Source organism: Cervus elaphus, chromosome 23 (genome assembly GCF_910594005.1).
Source record: "Cervus elaphus chromosome 23, mCerEla1.1, whole genome shotgun sequence".
NCBI lineage: Eukaryota > Metazoa > Chordata > Mammalia > Artiodactyla > Cervidae > Cervus > Cervus elaphus.
The window spans coordinates 57,674,566-57,697,576 of NC_057837.1; the positions used below are offsets into that span (position 1 = coordinate 57,674,566).

A 23,011-nucleotide genomic window follows, 5' to 3' on the forward strand; every position below is an offset into this window, starting at 1 on the left:
ATGCAGCTCTAGTTGTGGGTGTAGTATCACCTGTAACACTGGAGGATGTGGACTAAAGAACACACATAGAATGGGAAAATGCAAATTCCATTGTAAGATACCACTACCCCTCTGCCAGAATGGCTAAAGTGGAAAAGAACATACCAAGTGTTGGCAAGGATCCTGAGCAACTGGAGCTTCCAGTATATCTCAAAAAATTGGAAGAAACGGAAAAACCCAAACTAATGACAAACAGCTATTTTAACTGAAACAGATGAAGACAATCAGGGAGATGAATTTTCAAATTACATGCGAGAACGTACTCTTTGTTAACAATGTGCTGAATGCCACTTATAAGAGCATCTCCTCCCAACAGTCAAGTTGCTTGGCTCTCTTTCACCTTCTCATTTTATGGATGAAGGTCACAAAACTCAGAGAGGGTAAGAACTTTGTCTAAGGCCACAGAGCCCAGGAAGGGCTAGGTTGAAGCTCAAACTCCAGTCTGTCCACTCTGCAGGCTTCTCTGCTCTCTCAGGTTCCCTCAGGTGAACACATCTGCTGTCAACACAAACACGGCATGAAGACAACTGTGCTTCTATCTTAGAGGGATGTCAGAGAGAAAACCAGTTTGTGAAGCTGTGCTTCTGTGGGCACTGCATGGCACTGAGGGCATCCAGGCTGAAGTCCACTCAGAATGGCAACACTGGCATCTTTGAGGAAACCCACCAGATATCAGAAGATGGTATAACTTTTTGCTCATGAACCTGAGTTAGTGAGAACACAGTGTTCCCTCCAAATGCTCGCTGGAGGGTTTGCGGGCCTGCCTCCAGCAGGGTTCCCCATCTGAACTCTGGAAGGACATGGACAGGAAGGAGGAGGTGACTAAGGGGGAGATGCTGGGAGCTGGGTTGATGGATACAAATACCGTGCTGCTCACCAGACACCACAGCTACCAGAGTTCTGGCATTTCAGTTTTCAAAAATCATTTTAAAATGACTTTAGGAGATTTAGTTAAGAAAAACACGTGATGAAGGACTTCGCTGGTGGTTCGGTGGTTAAGACTCCATGCTTCCAAAGTGGGCTCGATCCCTGGCTGGGGAACTAAAATCACACATGCCCCAAGACACAGCCAAAAAAAAAAAGTGGGGGGGAAAGAAAAATGTGTGATGAAGACTATCATAAAGAGAAACCAGCTGAAGGGCAAATATGTTATCTGTAAACATAGCACTTTATTAACAAAATGTTTACACTCGCCTTACAATACAACAAATTTTGTAGTGACTTAGCATGTTATACTCTATAAAAGTTTAGTATAGAATATCCAAGCTGAAACAGTACAATTTAGAAGTATGCCAAATCAACCACCATTTGCAAATGATCTACTACCAGCCTAAACATAAAAAGAAAAATCTTACAACAAAAATCAAAAGATCAAGTTTTCTTTCGTCAGCATCTACAAACAATACAGACACCATATGGTTTATATATAGACTTAGGTCCAGCCCAAGGTTATGACTGCAAAAATAAAGTCTTCAAACATTCATACAAGCTTGGCAAACCATCATTACAATATTTCATCACAGGTAGTCAAGCAATGCATCATGCAGGGGAGCCATGGCTATGAATCTGGGCTGCTTATAGTGCAACAAGGCGGTCTAAACTGTAAGCAACTTGATTTTCTTTTTCCCATAATAGACACTATTAGAAAAAGGCACAAATATCTTACTCCTTGCATCAGGTCTTGAAAAGGCATGACATTCTTAGGAGAAATAAGAATTGCTGGTACAACGGCTTAGCTTTATTTTTTTAAATGTCTAGGCTCATCTATCTCCGTATCTCCTTTCAAGACTTTAGCCTTAGGGTTTTCCAAAGTTTAACAAACGTTCTAGTACAAACTAAGTCAAAGTTCTGACACTTAACCTGCCTCGTTGCCAGTGGTTGAAAACATTTTGTGACATGGTCACATTGCCACTGTAAACCAGTACTGCCCATCTCCTCTCTGGAAATACTAGACTTCTCCCCCTAAATTAGCCTGTGTGTTGTCTGACATCACTGGTTGCCTCTTGCTTTTCCCACCTCGTGGGACGAGGTGGGCAAATCTCGTTGCTGTGACCAGGTAAGGCAGTACAGGAAGGCACGTCGCACACGCTGAGGGGGTGGCGGGTGCCCTGCATCTTTAAGGGAAAGCCGGCAGCAAAAAGAGGAGAAATAAGGCAAGAATCATGGCCTCGATCACAAGGAAGTCAAGACGTCAACTCTTAAGAAGGTCAGAGGCGTGATGGACCATTGTGTGAGTGACTTGTAACGTGGGATGATGGAGAGATTGAGCTGCTGGAGGAGAGTGAAAGAAGGAAATCTTTTCCAGGGCCATAAACTCTATCCACACGACACAACAAATGGTTTAAAGACAGAGGCACCCATTGGTGGCTCTGACCAACCAGATGCTGGTAACTCTCCCCACGCTGGACTGACCTGACATTACGTGCATAATCCATATTAAGAAAAAGTGTCCTAAACTGTGTAATAACCTCATGGGCAAAGTAAGCGGAGGTATACAAGTTTAAGCCCTGCTTTCAAGGTTTTTCCAGTGGGGGTGGGTGGGTGGGTGTCGAACTGACAATTCAAGTATAAATTTCATGAAAAAATCAGTAACGATTAATTAAGTGTTAAGCTCCAACGTGAAATAATGGGCTGCTGACTATTTCTGAAGGGGGGGGGGGGGGGGCGTGTTCCCTGTAGCCCTGGCCTGCCCCATGGCAGCTGGGTGCTCAATGTGGGCTTTGGCCTTGCCTCGTGGAAGAAGGGGTGGTGGGCTTTTCTCCGTTACCTGAAAGGTGAGTGCTTCCTGAACAATTTTAATTCTGAGTGAAGATTACTGGCTCTGTGTGTGAAATGCTGTTTTAAAGATGGATTTCTTCTTCAGTATTGCATTAAACCATTCGCTTCCGGAAACATGAAGAAGTTCCCCAAATCAAGAAGCTGCATCAAACCAGTGTGTTTTGTTTCTTTTGCAGGATTAACAAGATGATTAAGGTCTACACTTTAAAACTAACAATTTAGAGAAGCCGCTTTCAAAAAGCAGTCAGTACTATCTGAGGATTTCCCATTAATTAGCTGAATTCTTGGCACTTGAACTCCTGTTCATGGAAAGCTACCCAGAATTTTATTTGTTTCCATTATGAAGCATTTTGATGAGGCACTGGACTCCAGGACCATCCACACTGATCTGAAAATGAACTGGCAATGAATTAAAAAAAAAAAATTCGGTTAAATTTGTTAAGACTCCATGGTTTTAACTCTAGTATCTACTGATGATAGATCCTAATCTTACTATCTACTTAAAATGTTGAAGGTAATAAAAGGAAAAGATGGAAGATTCAAGACTTTTCATTAAACTTCTGAATCCTTTTGTTTGGAAGCCACACATATTCTAACCTATCTGGAATTGATTATGCTCTAAGAGGAAGGAACACAGACATTAGTTATTTCTGATGGTACAGACCAAAAATTAAAGTTGATCTATGACTCTGGAAGTCCTTCTAGATTTGGAGGGTAAATCATTTTCCTTATATGCTATGAGAATCCTGAAGGACAAACAGAAATAAGGAGATTCTTGGTTCTATTCATTCCCTTTCTTCATTATGTCTAATGAAACTTCATCATAACAGGTCACTCACATATCATCCTCTTGGACTGAAAAAGTGGAGGCTCCTGAAAAATGTAACACCTTCTTAATTTTTTTTTGAACTTTCATTTGCACATAAAACAGGACAAATGTCCCAGAATTTCACTAATGTTTCTTGCAAATCGGATGATCACATTGCCTGGATTTCTATTACTGGAAGTTGAGACAAGTAACCTTGTTGTCAAGAGAAATGGGCAGGGGTCATTTCTTTCAGTCCAAGGCCAAATTCTACCCCCACTTCCCTCTGCTAAAACCATACAGCATCGTGTTTATCTCCTGGATAATTCTGTTGCTTGGACTGTTTTTTTAATCACAGTACCATAGGAGTTAGTACACATCTCCTAAACATTACTCTGAATCATTGAACCATTTTTGATGGACCACGTGTAAGTGAGAGCAGGTCTATGGTCACTGCTCGACCCCTGAAGGTACACCCTATTTCTTCTTTTAAAAAATACTAACTTTAAAGAGGGAGACGATCTCCTGCAGACAAGTCATGCTGCTCGTCCCTTTACAACAAATTTAAATAAGGATTTTCACAGGTTTCCACTCTCCAGCTTACCACTGTCGTTTAACTTTCATTACAGAGATGGGGGAGAACATTTGCAGCTTAATGAGTTGAGAGAGGGAAGGCAGCCTGAGTCTGTGGGCTGTCATTAGCCCCAGATGTTCTACAGTGGGTCTCTAGTATAGAAGAGAGTGAAGGGAATTCCAGTGACTTTTCCCCAGAAGGGAAAAGTTTCCTCACTGTTACACAGGTTCTTGCAGAGACATCTGAATGTATGGGGGTCCCGTCTGTCATACATGTAACATGCTACACATGTTATTTCTTATATACAAAGGGGCCATGAATCACGTTCTCAGTGTGTTCTGGAAAAAAAAAAGTGAAAAGATGCTTATAAGAATTTGCATAACCTCTTTTGAAATGTACTCTCAGACCATGAAGGATGCATTTAACAGTGAACAAATGCCTTTTCAAGCTCTGAGGCTGACATGCCAATTAGTGTACTGCTGTCTTAATTAAACTTGCCCATTTTAACGTGATGCTGTAACAGTCTGGATACGCTGGTCTGACGTCTCCAGGAAAGCCATGCAATGTCATCTGAGGATGTTTTCATTACTCTGTCAGGGTTTAATTTAGAAGGTCTCACAGACCTATGCTCCTTCTTGAGAACAGAAAAGAAATAAATACAAAAACGTAAAGAGAAGTTCTGGAAGTAAATGTGGTTTTCTTTCCCTTTCTACACATGTATAAATAACAAAACCTGATCGCCTCAAGAAGGACACCGGCCCACTTAAGAGATGGAGCCTCCGGCACAAAGGGTCCAGTCCTCTCAGATGTGAGGAGGCACCCAGGAAGTGTGTATATAATGGGGGGCAGGCACTTCCCACAAAATCATACATGGGTGACAAGGAAGTGAGTTATTTTACAGGAACCAAACCTTTCCGTTGCAACGTGTAGCACGTGGGCCTGACTGTGGCTGAAGAGCAGGTGATGGAGGTTTCATTTAGAACGAGAAGGACCTGCAGTAGGTACTTCTCCTTAATCACTTCTTAAAGAGAGTTTAAGATGAAGGACACTTAATCATACTCCCCCTTTATGTTCTTTTAATCACCAAATGATAATTAATGAGTTATCACAGAATCAGAAAAACACTTGTGTGAAACAAGAGTTCTGGAGATCACTGGTTCCTAGGACTGGACGCCAGCAAAGACCTGATTTTCATTTCTCTGAGAGGAATCAACAGACACTCAGAGCTAATGAATGGCTTTTCTCTTTTCAGTCCCCCAAGTTTTTAAAGATGGCCCTGCGTCATAAGAGAACCGAAAGCAGATTTTTATAGGTGGGCTGTGTCTCAATTCCTTCACGAGCTAGCTTTTTCTCATGATACGAAGTAAGAATAAAGGATGTATGAAACATGTATTAAATCAGTTTACTCAGGTGAATAATCCAAAGTGGGCTCAAAATAAAACACTGCTTCTGATGTTAATATCCATCCTTGTGCTTTAGAAGCAAACAAGGTAACGGAAAACATCTTTTCCCCTGTTCTCATCGAGTATGGATTATGGATTCTGAGAGAGCAAGGTGCCGTTGTTATTGTTGAGTATTAAGAAGACATCATGTGAGGTACAGAGCCACAGTGATTTCCGAGACAGATTGAGGAAAATGAGGGCAAGAGAGGCCCCCGAACTACGTGGGGAGCAGGTGAGGAGGACCACGAGGATCAGGAGAAGGCGGCAGCTGCGGGGGCTGAAGGATGGACTGTGCTGGGCTCTGTGCAGCCCACGTCACAATGGGGTGAGAGACGCTTGGAGGGGAGGCCTCACCCACCAGAGAGGCATGGAAGCACGCTGCCCGACCTTCCCTGTGCACCCCGACACCATGAAACCAGCCACGCTGATGGACAGCTGTGGTGGAAAAAAAGTCAAGGTCATAGATCAGACCTGTGTCATCTTTTGGTGAAATAAGAAAGGGCCACACACGCCTCATCTCTTGGTAAGTCGAGTGTTTTTATTTTGTTGTCATGGAGACAGAGGCCTGGTGGTGGGAATGTCAGGGACCAACCAGGGCAGTGGCCTGATGGCCAGTCCATTTGGATGTATATGAAGTAAAGCCTAACCACCCTTAGCTGTGAAGTGCCCGGCCCTGGAATCACGCACGCTGTCCAAATCTTGCTAATCTCACACTGGGGAGGAAAGCTAGATGCCAGGGGAGGAGACAGTCCCTACGCACTTTAAACAAAGCAACTTGAGAATGTTCACTACCTACATTCCTTCTATACGATTTCAATAATAGAATAAACAATTCCAAATGCTCAAGATATACACCATGGGGAAGGGAATTGTTTTTCACTTAATCTGAGTTATAATTTTCCCATTAAAATCTAACCGTATCAAGTGGGGGGCATGAAGAAATAACCATTATTTTTAAAAGTTTTGACTGTTCAGTTTAAGGATAGCTCTGAAAACACAATTTGGTTTGAAATTCAAGCTGTTTCATTTCCTATTTAATCTTGTAAATTTCCTTCCCTTACAATACTCAGGTTGGAAGGGTGCCAAATTAGACCAGGAACAAATTTTCACCAACTTCACTTCAGTGCTTTATTTTTAGATTATATTAAAAAGCTCATTAGGCTCCCTGAGGGAAAAGAGTGTTAACCACTAAGAGAGGCAGGGGAAAATAAGGGAAAGAGACGCGGAATTATTAACAAGAGAAGAAGCGCTCTTCAAACAGTTGGTCTGAGGCTGCTGTGAAAGCTGGAAGCAGCTTATTTCCAAGACCAGGTAAATCACGTGGGCTCAGGAGCTTGGTCCTGTACCCCGAGGCGAGGACGGACGAGTCAGGCTTCTCCAAGCAGCATCTGTCTGCACAGGGGTTTCCAGACGGGACTGCAGGGGAGGGGTGGTGGGAGAGGAGGCAGAGAAACCCTGCCAACCCGGAGCCACATGCTCTATGCTTCTGCACCAGGTAAACGTGCTTCAAAGAACCTCACGGACTGAGAAATGGGGGGCGCGCGCCAGGCCGGGGACAAGAGTGAATGGAGTGTTAAACGAAACATAGAATTTATTAATGTATTTACATAATTTATAATCTGTAAGCAGTGGTCTCATAAATATATGACTACAACTTTACATGTGCTAAGCAAGCGGCAGATAACTGTTTCCCCCACCAAGACAGCTTGGTTAAATAAAAAACGGACAGCATTTACTCCACTTTCTGGGCTTCCTCTCTTCTTTTGGAAAACATGGCTAGTCAGTTTAAACTGAATTTGCAATTCAACATGTTCCAGGCAGCCTCTCTACCATCACCATTTCGATCGTCAGAGCTTACCTAAAAAGGTGCCAGTGACGTGCCTGGGGACACACGTGCGACAGGGTCCTGGGCTGCTGCGCCCAATGGAAAGTGCGTCAGAGACGGCAGGGGTGGGTGCCTCTCCATCAGCCCCAGAAACAACCCACGTCAGCTTCAGACGATCATAACTGCCATCCGTCCATGGTGGTAACGGCACACATTCTAAATGCTACCACTCCCTCTAACAGTGGCAATGGGAAACCAAGGGAAGGAATGTCTCCACAAGGTCATTTTTTTTCCCCTCAAGAACCACGAAAGTGCTAGTTTTCCCTTTACAAATGTGACATAGAATCTTGACTACAAAGCTACTCAATGATCTCATCCTACCATCCACACAACTGTACATTCCTTCTCAGCAAGATCAGGAGCCAACGATGCAGTCCCTGTGTACACAGAGATTCTTTACAGGACGGAAGTCCACAGACTGACGTATTATTGCTGCAGTCTCCAAAGGGGAGACGAAACCGGTCAATTCCTGTGAATCCTTGTTGCCCGAAGAAGATCCAAGACTGGCAGGCGACCCCCGGAGGCGGGGCCTAGCCCTCCCTAGACCTGTCAGGACCACCTACTTCATCGGGAAGCCCGGGGGGCCGAGGCCCGGTCAGCAGCAGCTCCGCTTTGGCTCCGAAGGCTGTCTGCGGAGTTTGAAGCCCTTTCCACCAGAAGGCGGGCTAGCGTCAGTGGATGGAATTCTTCGACCTAAACCGAGAGGACAGGAGGGAGGGCAGTGAGCATTCACTTTCTCAGGTTTCTTTCTCATACATGACCATTCTACACATGCAGTTTGACAGGTCTCATTAAAATTAAAAAAAGGTAATAAACTTCTAACTTTGGAAGACGTTTAGATGTCACAGAAGAGCTGCAGAAGTAACATGCAGCACTGCTGGGTCCCCTCACCCAGTCTCCCCCGGTTTGGGGACCTCATGGGATGACTGTGGGACTTGGCAAAAATGAAGAACTTGACACTGGAACATCATTATTCAACCAACTTTCAGCTGCCATCAGTTCCAGACTTTCTGTTGCCATCAGTTTTCCCACTAATATCCTGTCATTTTTTTTGGTCCCAGGGTCCAAAGAAGAGTATCACCTGGCATTTAGTATACATTTTTTTTTAATGAAAAAGATTTAACATGTTAAAAAAAACTGCATCAGAACGTCCCTGTCCTTCTTATAGCAGAGGCCACCTTCCAGAGAGAGGTGTGCGCAGACATGCACAGAACACACACGCACCCATCCCCATTCTTAAAACCCAGGCAGGAGCAGACTGCTCTCATGTCACGCATCCCGGGCACTGCTCAAGCAGAGTTCATCTACACACTCTGTGATGCTGTGTCTGTGGATGTCCTACCCTTGATCCCCAATTCACAGACAGCTAGCTTGTTTCCAATATTCTGATGTCATTAACAACAATGCAAAGACTATCTTGGTGTAGGATAAATGGACCGGCTGGGAAGAGTTGGTCATGTAGTTCCACTCCTGGGTGTTCATCTGACACAGACACTGCATTCCCAGGGTCTATCTAGCACAAATGCAGGAAGGACGTGCAATTTAAATTTTGACAGATGCTGCCAAATTGCTCTCTGAAGAGGCTGCACCACTTTATTCTCCTCCCAACAGTGCATGAGAATGAATGGGTTTCACTTTACTGCTCCATGAAGCATAGTGTCAATTTCGAGAGAAATCTTAAATCACCCAGTCACCCACCCTCCCTGATAACTCCAGGGCTGCTCCCAGTACAAGGAGCAGTTCCTAACTCTGTCTAGCACCTTGGACGCTCACATTAGTCAGGAGCCAGAAGCCCGTTATTACGTGTTTGTTCAGGCAGCGATCTCTCTCTTCCTTGAATGGGGCCCCAAGCTCTTGGAGGAAAGCAGCATGTCTCTCTAGCTTTATGTTCCAGCATCCATTCCGCACACCACCTGGTGCTGAGGTACTCTGAAACCATGGGATGAACTGACACCCACATGTTTGGCATTAAGGAGGCAGAGCAGCAATCTGCCAACTCCCAGGTCCTCAGGTGCCCAGACGGGAGCCTCCAGCTCGTCCAGCAGCCTGCAACCTGGGGGGCGGGGGCGGGGGGGCAGTACATAGCATGGTGCCTACGAAGTGAGGAAGCACCCCTGGTAAGTCCTACAAGCACTTTCAAATGCCAGCATGCACTGTTATGACCACAACGCAAATTTATTTAAAAGTTCTACTGACTCTTGTCATCATTTATTTCTCAATAAATGGATGCTGAAAACACAGCTGGTGTTACAGAGCCATCTCTAAAATACTTTTAGAAGAAAGCAGAGGAGAACACCTTCATGACCTGGGAATAGGGAAGGATTTCTTAAGCAGGAGCTAACTGCAAGGTAAAGTAAGGACAAAGTGGATACATTAAGATTCAAAGCTCCAGTTCACGGAAGGAGTTGATCCAAAAATGAAAGTCAAGGCATGGAGTAGAGCTCTCCAATAGACATAACCAACAATGGACTCACAGCCAAAATAAACTATAAACATTAGGACAAAGGCAGATAAAGCCATCAGGAAAACAGGCAAAACTACAAAGAAGAGGCTATTTAAATATTATAAAAATGTAAACAGATGCCGGAAAGGTGCTTGACTTCATTCACTGTCCAAAGTGGCGGGTCATGCCCCTGCCTGCCCGACATGGAGTGACTGGGGTTCTCAGAGCCCACCAGTGTCCGCGCTGACAGGTGGGACCACCCTGAGGACCGCTGGGCAGTAGACCTGTACTCAGTGTGCGCATGCCTGAGGACTCGGCACATCTTCTCCTGGGTGTGAACAGACCCCCAACAGAAACGTGTACACGTCGTGCACACACTGGACAGAAGCAGAGCGCTCACAGAGGTTCTACCTGTCATAGCCCGAAACTGGGGACAACTACCAGGTGCCTATCCACACGGCAGCTAACACCCCGTGGAGGTGGCCCGCCCTGACACACACTCCACAGCAACAACAATGAGTCACACGCTCATGGGGACCTATCTCCCAGATGTGATGTAGCGCCAAACACACCAGAGAGCAAACCCAGTATGTTTTAAAAAGAATAGAGTCTAAAAACAGGTAAAACAAGAAGAGCTGGTGGTCAGGATGGGGGCTTCCTGTGGGAGGGGGAGGGGTGAGGTTCTTGGGGCACATCATGGTCTTGACACGGGTGTTGATCCAGGAGTCTACTCAGTCTGTGAAAACCCCTGGAACTTTATACTTCTCACGGGAGCACTCTGCAGCATGTGTATTAGACTGATAAAAAGCCAGCAAACCCAGGCCCCATGCTAACTCGATTTTACAATGCCCAGTAAATAATAAACTTAATTTACATCTCTCTAAATTTTTCTAATTTTTTGGAACATATATTTTTTTAAATTCTTCACAGTTAAAATGAGTATGTACAGGCTAGTTTTTATACAGGAATTTTCACTGTTGGTAGGCTTCACTACCTTCCTATTCTTAATATTGCTATAGAACACTACAAAAACAGTGATAATTACGATACCACACACTTAGATATTTTAGCCTGAACTAAACTGTGAAAAATTCCTGACTAACTTTACACACTGCCTTTTAGGAACGCATCTGAGTAACTGTTATTTACAATCGAGGAAGACGAAAAATATCATTGCTCTCTAATGTAGGAAGGAAGGGGCTGGACTAGAGCTCACACACCAGAGTCCACCAGCTGTTCCAGGCAGCAGATGGGCCCGGCAGGCCTGCATGGTACTCTGAAAATATTTCAGTAAGTAGCCAGATTTAAAAAGTGTGACATGTTACATAAAATGCAGATCTCTGAACAAACTAAAAACATCAAAAAATAAAAATAAAACCAAAAGTAACCCCAGTAATGGGGTAGCCAGGGGACTACTTGCCACTGTCGTCCACCTGCTGGAGCTGAGCCTGCCCTGGCCAGCTGTCAGGGTCACTAGGGCTTCCCGCAGCCCCCAGGTCCTGGGGTGCCCCTAGGTCTGCTTCCCTGGGGGCCGTCCCCGCCTGGCCCTGCTGGCCCTTCCTCTACATGCTGGCCAAGCCCCCTTCTGCTTTCAGATCTCCCCAAAGGATGGATCTCAGTGTGGCTTTCTCCTGTCCTTCATGTGCGAGTCTGACTCGTTCAGTTAACACGAACCTCAGGGCTCTACACATCTGCTCTGTCAGGGTCTGGCTCCAATAGTGCCTCCTCAGAGAAGCCTTCCCTAACCACCTGCAGAAACTCTTTCATGTCAGTCTATCTTATGTTCTTTGTATTCCTGCTCATCATCAGAAAGGGTCTTGCTTCCCTGTGTGCTGTCTCTCCCCCAGTGGACCGCAGAGGCTGGCCCGTCATGCTTGCTGCTGTCTCCCCGAGTGTGGAACAGGTCTTAGTGAACATTCTGATGAATTGGAATGAAATGAATAAACAGATACGATCCATGGATGGTCCCAGAGGGATGTGGCAGACTCTCCCATTGAGTGTCATCACTGTAACACTTCTGAAAAGGGAAAGAGGAGGTGAGGAGAGAGTGTCTTAACCTCTCACTGGCAAGAGCCTCATATGAATTTCTGAGGACTTCCTTATGAGGGAATTACACGCACGTTCCATGTCCCTTTATTTATCTTATTCATGCTCGATGACTTTGGATGACTAACTGAAACACATTTAAAGAGAGAGAGGACAATGACAGCTTCCAGGACCCCAAGGCCTTGCACATTACTGATTCAGGAGCAACACTCCTCCTAGAAGGAAGGGCCAGTCATCAGGCAGCAGCTCTCCAGCAATTATAGCCTGATATGAAAACCTACCGTCACTCTTCAAGTCTCAAACCTCACTCCATTGAGAACAATACCAGAGTCTAGACTGCTCTGTGTAGGGAGGAAATCCTCCCTGGCCAGATTCCTGCATTAAGTTGCTGTACAAAGAAGACATGAATGAGGTAGGGATACTCACTAATTTCTATAAAGAGTTCATTTATGTTTATCGCGTTCTTCGCACTTGTCTCTACAAAGACTGCATGGATGGAGTCAGCGTAGTCCTTGGCATCTCTCTCCATGACCTCTCTGGAAAACAATAAACTGTAGATCACAAACTCTACCCATCAGGAGCTTAATGTGATCCCCATCTACCCAGTATTTAACCAGATTCATGATGATCAGAACAGAACCTGGAACCACTAGCAATACATCTAATGGAATGGTCAGAGAATCACCATGGTTTCTCCCCCCACCACCCACACTACAGCCCTTGCTTGGAGGATCACAGAAGTGGTCCAGAGAAACTGCCAATCAACGCGCTTTCCTTAAAATATCCTTTCCCCATTTGAGCACCCTGTGTCACGGGAGCTGAGGCTACATCAATCTCAGATCATGTTCAAGTGTGCTGCAGCTGATGTTTAAATAAATTACACACCTGTCTCGATATATAATCTAATGAGCTTTGAGTGTCTGAACTCTTAATTTTAGTTTGAAACTTCAGGATCCCAACCGAACAACAAAAAGGAATTTTTCAATGTCAGAGATAAAACAGAAGCTAGATTCTTCTACTGGATAGTGCTCTGTTAGAAGAAGAACACACAATCAGCACTGGTATCTCCTGCACTAATAACTTACCTTACATCGATAAGATCACACTTATTTCCTGCAATGGCAACTACAATATTGGGTGGGCCGTGCTGCCGAAGCTCTTTTACCCAATTCTTTAATGTTGAAAATGTCTCCTGTAACACAAAGGAGGAAAGCAACTGGAGACTGAAGCGACCTAAACAGAGTTTTCAGAATAGTCTCAAGAAGATGGTATGTCAGGCCTTACTTCTTTCGTGATGTCGTAAACAATTATAGCTGCAGCCGAGCCCCGGTAGTACATTGGCGCTAAGGCACGAAACTGCAGAGAAGAGAGAAAAATAAACAACAAAATTGGGAAAACTGGTTAAATATACTTCTTACTAGACTTTGAAGCCCATTATCCCCACACAAAAGGTAATCTTTCTCTTAAGCCAAAAAAGATGACATGATGCTTTAAAGCAAATGAACCAGTAATTACCAAAGGCAAAAACTTCAAATCTAACACTGAAATGCCACTCAGAAGGTAGTTTAGAATACACTTTTATAGGAATTAAATACGTGCTATAAATAATAGTTTCAGTTGAAAAGGCTAATTGAACTCAATGTTATAATTTCCAAATTCATTTGTTCAGTAGTCTTTAAACTTTGGCTCCCCAAACTAACAAGGAGATAAAAATAATGCTGTAAATGTTCTCCAGAGAAGTGCCTGCATTTGGGTGTCGTAAAGACAACCTGCAACCTAAATGCTGATTGTACTACAGAAATGAGTATACATTTACATTCACGACCTGGATGAGCTTGTAACTCACTTTTTTGATATCGTCCACATACGCGTGGCAATTCCCCAAAGCGGGTATATATCTCATTCCATTTACATGCATTTAACTCTGTGTTAATGCAGGGCTTCTTCCCACCAATCACCCCCCAGCTCTCCCCCTCTCCCCCAACACAACAGGGAAGAGAAGGAAGGACAATCTAAATAGAGAGGCTGATTTAGTGGGCCACTTGTTTTGACAGGGTGTGAGATGGAAAATGGGATGTGCCTACCCCAGTCAACCCTGGTTTCTGGGCATGTGTGTGTGCTGGTCAAGCCTCCTGCTCAGTGAATGTGAGGTCAGCGTACAAGACAAGACTCTGACTTGTGCTTGATCTTTGTCATATCCCCTGACTTTGAAACCTGGCCCCTACACATGATGTGAGAGGTACTACAGGACTCCCCTCCTGCTCTCTGTTCTGTGGCTTCCCTCCAAAACACAGGTAGACACTGCTATCAGAAGTGAGCACCTAAGAACTGTTTAGGTGCAGGGGGATATCAAAATAAATGCCAGCCTCAAATATCCATCCAAGTTTAGCATTACTAGTCTCAGGGAGAAAGATCCCTGCCTCTGGGGTCAAAGTTGGAAAACTTGCAATAAAATGTTAAGTTTTAGAGAGAGAAAAAAACAATAAAGCTTGTAAGCAACTTTAAGGAAACCAGATGATTAGGTGGGAAAGACTCTGAACTGCCTCCCTGGGATGACAGTCAGAGGAGCACAAGATGGAGCAAAGGCTATGGCGCTAGCTTTCACTTTTGAGGCATTATTCCAGCAACTTCCTTTACAAGGTTGTTGGATTTTGTGTGTGTGTGGTATTTAAATTTATAGAGTAAGATTCATTTAGAGAAGTGCAAAAATCTTAAGGCTGATATAAGGTCTTAATTTAGATAAAATGACAAATGTGTATGTATACATTCATCCTATCCCATCCCAAGATAGAAAATGCCTTTATCAACATGAAAAGTTCCCCAATGCTACTCTTTTCACCCCCCTTCTTTATTCTTGATGGTAACGCTTCTTTTCAAGTCTGTTTACTGATATAGATATAAAAACTACAGTTTTCTCTTGCTTATGGTTTGCACAGAATATCCACTTCCATTCTCTTATTTTCAAGTGATCTCGAGGTTTCTATGTGAGGTAATCCCTTCTATAACCAGCATATGGTTTGACTTTGACTTTTGATCCAATCTGACAAACTTTGCCTTTTAAGTAGAATATTTAGTTCCTTTACACTTAATGTACTTCCTGATATATTTGGTTTTTACTGATATTAGGACTACCATTTTGCTATTTGCTTTATATTTTGTTCCATTAAAACAAAATAAAACTGTTCTTCCTTTCTTCCCTTCTTTTGCATTAACTATTTTTTACTGTTTACTTTTAATGTATTAATTTAATTAGTCCATTGGTTTTTTAGTTATACCTCCCTGTATTACTCTTTAAGTGGTTGGTCTTGTAACTACAATATATGTCTCTCATAGCTGACTTAAGAGTTTAAAACGCACCACCTTATGTGAAAGATCAGAACAGTGCAAGATTTCTTATCCCACTGTCCTTTGTGCTGCTGTCAAGTATTTTAAATCTATACGATAACCCACATAATATTGTAATTTTTGCATTAAACAGCCAATAATTTCTTTTTAATAAAAAGAAAAATCCCCAGATTTTTATATTAACCATTCCAAGTGGTTCTTGTTGCCTCCTTGGATCTCAATTACTATCTGGCATCATCCCCTCTAGCCTAAGGACCTTTCTGAGACCACTGCTGCTAAATCCTCTCTGTTTTTCTTCTTCTAAACATGTCATGACTTTGACTTCATATCTGAAAGATAATTTTGCTAAGTGGATAATTCTGACTCTTTAAAATGGCTCCATTGTCTTCTGGCCTCCACTGGCTGTGGAAGGCTATTCCTCTTTCATAGTGTTGAGTCCTGCATGTGCCTATGGTATTATCTCTGGCTGCTTTCAAGATTTTCCTCTTTAACTTTGGTTTTTAGCAATTTGACTATGATAGACTTAGTCGGAGATTTCTTGATATCTATGAGTCTGCTATACTTTTGGATTTGTGAGTTAATTCCACCAAAATATGGAAAAATTTCAGCCACTGTTTCTTGAAACATCTTTTCTTTCTGTCCCCCCACTTCTTTTTCTTTTTAACAACTTCTGGGTCTCCAGTCACACACGTTTGATCATTTGAATTTGTCCCTAGGGTACCATGGTTCCTATTTTTCTACTCTCTGTTCTTCTGATTGGTTAATTTGTCACTTATCTGGTGGATTTTTCATTTTAGATATTACAGTTTTCAGTTTTAGCATTTTCATTTATCAGTTGTCATTCTCTGAGAGACTCCCCATCTGTAGTTATATATTTAAAATATCTGGTTTCCGTTATCTTCTCTGCAGTGTTAAAACACTGGCTTATCACCCTGAGATGGTTTTACACGTGGTTAGGGTGGGTGTATGTGGGTCTCTACTCATAAGACATGGCCCTTTGGCAGTTTCAGGGGGATCCTAGGGTACTGATTAAGCCTTATATAACAGGCAGAACTGGACTCTAAACTCTGCTTATTCTCATGAGCAGCAGCAGGATCTCTGCTCTGTCCTGTCACCTTTTCAGCTGTTGGTTTCTGTTGAATCCCTTAGTGTCGCTCCTGTGCTTTCACAATTTTAGGGTTAAGCAAAGCCAGGAAAGGAATTTATAAGCTGATTTTCAAGGCTTCCTGACTTGTCAGATTCATCTTTTCTGGGATTTGCCTCCTCATTTCCCAGCTGCTCTAGCAACCTTAATCTCTGCCCTTAAATATTGCAAGCTACAAAGACAGCCCCCCGCTTGAGTTCTAGCTACCCTGTGCTGCATGGTCGTGGGTGTGCCCTCTGGGGGAAAAGCCATGAAAACGTGAGTCTTATTCGATGTCACTCCCTTTTCAGTCCCTGCTCCACAGGACCTTCAGAGAGTTGTTTTTTAATGCTTTGCCCAATGTTTATACAGAACTGTTACCTGTGTGAGGGTTAGCCTGTTACAAGCTTCTCCTCCATGACTGACACTGAAACTCTTTCTATGTACTGTACTTGTGGTATAAAAAAAGAAGGCAGCAGCTTACAAAGAGACTCAAAGAATGTGAGCATAGTTTTGCTCCCAACCAGGCCCTAGATCAGAGGCTGGCAAGCTTTATCTGAAAGAGGCCAGTGAAAAACACGTTAGGCTTTGTGGATCACGTGATCTCTGCCGCAACTTCTCAACTCTACTATGGAAGCAAGAGAGCAGCCACAGACAGCAAGTTAACAAATAAGCACGGCTGTGCTCTGAAAAAACAGGAAGTAAGCTGGATCTGGCCCGAGAGCCACAGTGTGGACCCCAGTCATAGATGTTAAGCGACGTGTACACGTTTTCCTGATTTCAAACTTGAGTACACCCCTTATGTGACTCCTGTGACAACAAATGAGTCCAAGTCGTCCTGGCGCTCTGACCTCTAGAAATGGTCATCAGGAGAAACCACATTAAGATTCAGGGACATAAATCTTCAAGACTGGCTGCAGTGTCTATTAGATTTTGGTTAAGAAGATTTTTTTATATGATCACACGCAGATGGCAAGTATTTGAAACGCTGCTGCTACAGTTACGGAGCACTTCTGACATGGATGTGAGGTGCATGTTTGTGCAGCAGCTAGGTCTGTCGCTATGCTTCTGGAGGAGTCCTTGTTGGTGAAGGAAGATTGGTGGGGAAAGATCATTTAAAATGAATTCATTTAGGGATGAAAAGGTCTGAAAAGGCTCTGTCTCGAGAAAAAAATTATGAAAACAAGTTTCATTTTATCTGGTATTAGAAAAAACTTTGGTTTATTATTGAAACCAGTTTCTTGACTGAACACTGAGTCCAAGTTGATTGATAACTGGACCATGATTCTTCTGATAGAAGCATGTTGTTCTTGTTCAGTCACTAAGTCACGTCCGACTCTTTGCAACCTCATGAACTGCAGCACACCAAGCTCCCCTGAACCATATGCTGGCACAATATGGTATCTATTTTTCATTTCGTGTTTGCCTCTCCTAGTCCTGTCACAGGAAGGGAACTTTTACAAAATATTTGAGGACTCCTATCGGTTTTCCCTAGGCCTTTTGATACACAAATCATTATCTTCTGAGGCACTTATGTCATCACTTTGATCAGTAGCTTTCTCTTCACTTAATTTAACAAGCTCCCTACCATCAATGGCTTTGTATAACATCTACAGAATTCTCCAAATCACTTTCAGTGACTTAATGAAATTACTTTGCAATCAGTTGTGACTGGACCATCAAAGATAATCCATCTGTGAAGACGTGAGGATCAAATGGGAAGGATGTCCGAATGGTCAGTTCATCATGAATGGTTGCATTTTAGGATGACTTCTGATTCCATGATAAATCTCATTACAGAGAACTGAATAACAAATACATAGATATCAGAAATGCCTAATTTGAGGCACATGCTACTCACATGACAGAAGGAGGGGGAGGATCTGGGCCTGTTTCCCTGTGCCAGACTAGGGCTCACAATTAAATGACATAAATCCATGGGTATCAGTGCTGAGCACCAGGGGCTGAGCACACAGATGTGAGGACAGCCCCTGCCCCCAAGGAGCTCACTAACAGAAGGATAAACAGGTAAGGAGACGGGGTACAACCTGGGGGTTGTGGGCAATCACAAGGATGGTTCAGGATATAAAGAAATACACTGCAGAGTCTACCTGCTAACTGGTCTACCTGATACCTGAGCACCAGGTCAGGCCCTGTGCTGGGCCCTGGGAACATAACCCCGTGGGCCCGGTTCTCAGTTTCTGTGGGGAGAGCCTGTCAGGAGAGGGGTGTGGACAGGTATCTACTTACAACTTGGAATGAGGGTTCTGAGGGAAATGAATAGAGCACGAGCTGGGGCGGGGCTGAGGTGCAGAGGGGTGAGGGAAGACCGTGAGCTGTGACGCTGAACTGGGACAGAAAGGCTGGTAAGGAGCCCGATGGGCAGGCTGCGTGTGAAGGGAGTCTTCCGGTGCGAGGAATACTGTGTGTGAAGGCCGACTCTGGTGTGTCTGAAGAAGTGAGTGGAGGCCCTGGGCAGGTGAGGGGAGGCTGGACCGGAGGCCCTGGAGGCAGGTGGCGCAGGCCGCGAGGGCTCTGCACACCCCTGGACAGAGTGCGGCTTCCAGGAGAGGGGCAGCTGGCAGTTCCTGAGGAGGTGAGCAGGAGGGTAACAGGGTCTGACTGAGGTTTTCACAAGGGCCCCCTGGGTCCTGTGAGGAGAATGGACACAGGGTGACGGGGCTGGGAGGAGGGAAGGCAGGGAGACCAGTGACCAGGAGACAGGAACTCCTGGGTGACAGTGAGAGGTGGCAGATTGCTGACAGTGGACACAGGAAGGAGTGAGTAGACTTAGAAGCTGGAGCTGTCAGGACAGCTAACGGGGAGGAAGCACCTCCAGACTCACGCCTGAACGAGGCGGGCCTGTGGCAAACTGAGGAAGGCAGGGGTGGTGGGGAAAGCCCCCTCAAGGCAACATGGGATGACAGTTTTGAAGGCTGAACATGCGTTCTCCAGGCTAACGCTGGGAGGGAGGGTGTTCCAAGCAGAGGGAAGGACGGGACGTGGGTGTGAAGGTAGGCGCTGGCCTGGTGATGGCAGATCTGAAAGGTTTGTTTGGTCTTGGAGGATGAACTGGTGGGAGGAGGTGACAATGGAGAGTCTGGCGGAGGCTGGCACCATCCAGACCCAAAGGCTGTGTCTGGGACAAACAGGCAGGAAAGGTTCACAGAGGCGCCCTGGAGGATTTTCACAGCATTTCAAACAGTCTATGATTCCCTGTTGATGTTGAGTTCTTCTTAAACCCTATGATCTGGCAATGACCAGCTGCAGCGGGGGTGCACAGCCAGCGTCCCTCTCCTGACAGTCTCCACGGCGCGAGGCTCTGCTGGGCAGGCCTCCTGGGCCCGGCCGCCTCATCTGTATTCCCAGCGTGAGCCCTTCGCTGGCTCAGTGATCGAGCTCCAGGTAGGGGTGAGGGACATTTGCATCTCAGAGCAATGACTCCTGGTGCAGAATCAATTAGAGGTGGGGAAACAAGAGGCAGGCAGACCAGCTAATTACAAAACTTAACAGAATCCTGCTATCATGGCAACAGCAAGAGAGAGGCATAAACCCTCGTGTTATTCTTTTTTTACGTTCTGAAAAAAAAAGAGATGTTATACATCACTGTGTCTATGAGGACAGGCTCTGATTCAAGGCATAATGGAATCTACATTATAGAAGGATGCTTTATGATTAGGGCTTTGCTGTCTCATCAAATATATCAGAGGGGTAACTGAGATGTGGAATTCACTGAAAGGGTACATATATTACTGGTATGAAGAGCCATGAGTTTGTGGCTAACAGGCTGGATGCCAGGGCTATGTCTGTGGACATACTCAGGGAGGCTCCGTGGGAGGTGGCCCTTCTGAAAGATGGGTGAGTGATGCTTGGCCAAGACCCACCCACCTCAGCACACATGGCCCAGACAACACAGGAGCAGTGGGGACCAGAGACCAAGCAGATACATCTCGGATGAAGAACTGGACACGGGGTGTGACATCCAATGGTTTTAAAAAAAAAACACAAAGCAGAAGAAACCAAACAGAGCAAACTTGAGACGTGAAATCCGTACAAATGTGCGATGTCTACATCCAGGACAACAGAACAGCTTGTCGTGTTTTCCTCCATTTGTCTGTGATGATGCTTGTCAGGCTTTACAGCATTCGAAGCATCTATGCTGTCTCAGATAAGACTGTGAGGACAGACTATTTCTCCTGATTACTTCCGCTATACTTTTAAGGGCTTTAAGATAGCACAGTGCATCCATCACATGCTCTGTTTTGATAACACTCTTTAAAAACAAAATTAAACAGGAGCTGAATAACGGGGCAGCTGCAGACACACCTCAATGGGGAACTCAACACAGAAAAGGATGGGGCGGCAGCAGCAGCCGGACCCTCCCCCACCTTCTGATCCCGTTCCATTTGGGTGGGCTTTGCCAAATCCTCTTCTGCACTGCGGTACCATGGCCCTGGCCCCACTTCTGGCCCAGACCCTTCCGAGGCAAGACAGCCATCCTGGACAACTTTATCATTAGGCATTTATTAAGCATTATTGCATGGCACTGTGTTAGCTCATCCATTTCACTTAAAGTCTCAAAATTTATATGCTGTTAAAGTTCCCTCTTTAGCTCTTAAAAGGCGGCTATAATGAGATGTGCTTCACTCTCCCTTCCTACCACTAATTCTTTCATTATCTCTGCTCGAGGATGGAGCCCCCAAATCACACACCATGCTCTGAGTGGGGTTTCATCAGGCTTGTTAGTCAGCATTTACTTGAAGACACTAAAATGTGTAAGAACGCCCTCAGTGCCCATAAGCACGTTCTCCATCAGTGGACTTCGTGGTTCCAATTGAGAAGGAAAGGGCTGGCCGTGCAAATGGGAAGATGTGTGTCTGGCGCAGAGAAGGGAAGCGAGTGATGTGAAGTGATGGGACCCAGCAGTTGCACTGGTGCTTTCATCTTGGCCTCAGAAAAACACATAGTAATGTAAAGAGTGACTTACTCGTTCTTGTCCAGCTGTGTCCCAGATGAGGAATTTATGTAGTTCATTTTGGTACTGGACAGTCTTGGTCATAAAAGATGCCCTACAAAAAGAGACCTAAACGATCAGAACACAGTTATTTAAAGCACGTCACCAGCCCCAGTTGGAAACATCGCTTAGACTCCAGTTCTCACACTCCCGCTCCACACTACATTCTGACTGTGCTCCTCTTTGGAGTACTGATGAGACACACTCAGATGCTGGCAGCATGCTCTAAGACGAAAGAGTTCTTTGGCTTGTGGCTGCCCAAACTTCACATCAAAAGAACCATGAGATAATTTGATAATCCAGACATCAGCCTCCCTTGTAATATATTCAAGCTGTTCTTTAGAAAGATGGCACCATGGGAAAACTATTGTGAAAACCTGTGTGTCCAGGAAATGAGTGCACTAGTAATGAGCAGTAGGTCATTTGGCTTTATCCTCAGCCCGTTCCTAAACCAAAGGATCATGTGAAGAGCTAGTGTTAGACTAGGGTTAATAAAACTAAAATGCCAACAAGCAGCAGGAAGACTCCCAATCACCACCTCTGTGTTTCAGTAACAGATCGGCCCCCCACTGGTTGTCCTGCAGGGTCACGTAGAGCCTCAGGGCCACCCCGGTCCTGGGTGGAGAAAGAATGCTCCTGTGCAGGTCTTCCTGCCATCTGCGAGGGGCTACTCCATGCAGGGGCCTCTGAAGGCAGGGTCAGGGGCTTGTGCTTTTGGGAGAACCTGTGAGGAGCTGTGGAACACGTGCCTAGACCCTCTGGAGGCTCCCGGCTAAAGATTCTGGAGGCCTGTCACAGGCCAGCACTAGCTCCAAAGCTACCTTCTACTCTCCCAACCCACAGGAAAGCTCCCTGCTGGGAAGTCCTTTGTCTCTCAGCCTCCTCCAGGCATCCCAGTCTGGCTGAAGAACCCAGAGATGATTATGTCTACTTTCCCACTGAATAAACCTTCTGGGGGCCGAGGGTCAAGCTGTGCTCTTGGAATCACACCCTCATCATCCTAATCAGGACAATGAACTCAATGGCTAGACATTTTCACATATTCTGAATCTGAAATATCTTTGAAAAGATTCAAGTAGCAGTTACATAATTTCCAACAAAGTGCAAGCTGAAATCGATAGAATGACTTTCTGAAGCATTACTAAGCTTAGGTAAGTATCAGAATCCTTAGTTTTAAAAACTTTTTACACTTGCCACAGTTAAATCAGGATGTGCACCAGGACTTCTCACTTTAGGGAAGATCTGAGCCTTCAAAAAGCCTTAGTTATTGTGAAGATGAAATGATAAGATATAGTGAAAGTGCTCTGCAAATTATAAAGTACTGTCTGTAAACAAGGTATTATTATTGTTATGATTATTATTTAAAGGCAGCACCAGGAAATGTCTTAGTTCAGACTTTGCTGTATTAGTCCTAAGAGCTTGCAGCTCAGTACTCATTGATCACGGCTGTGCTGTCAGAGGCACACAGGCACCGGGCCTATGACAGAGCCAGAGCCACCCCACAAGCCCGGGCTGGC

General features: G+C 44.7%; 1 protein-coding gene across 1 annotated transcript in view; it reads right to left on the minus strand.

Moving 5' to 3' along the window:
* Positions 1–1,186: 1,186 nt before the first annotated feature.
* The window catches only part of RAB22A (RAB22A, member RAS oncogene family), a 49,413-nt gene continuing 27,588 nt past the window's right edge, over positions 1,187–23,011 (minus strand). Inside the window, exons 3-7 of the mRNA XM_043882703.1 lie at positions 21,468–21,549; positions 13,297–13,368; positions 13,098–13,204; positions 12,439–12,548; positions 1,187–8,216 (exon numbers count right to left, since the gene is read on the minus strand). Of these exons, the coding sequence (XP_043738638.1) occupies positions 8,119–8,216; positions 12,439–12,548; positions 13,098–13,204; positions 13,297–13,368; positions 21,468–21,549 (469 nt within the window). The 3' untranslated portion in view covers positions 1,187–8,118. The remainder of the gene's footprint in view (positions 8,217–12,438; positions 12,549–13,097; positions 13,205–13,296; positions 13,369–21,467; positions 21,550–23,011) is intronic.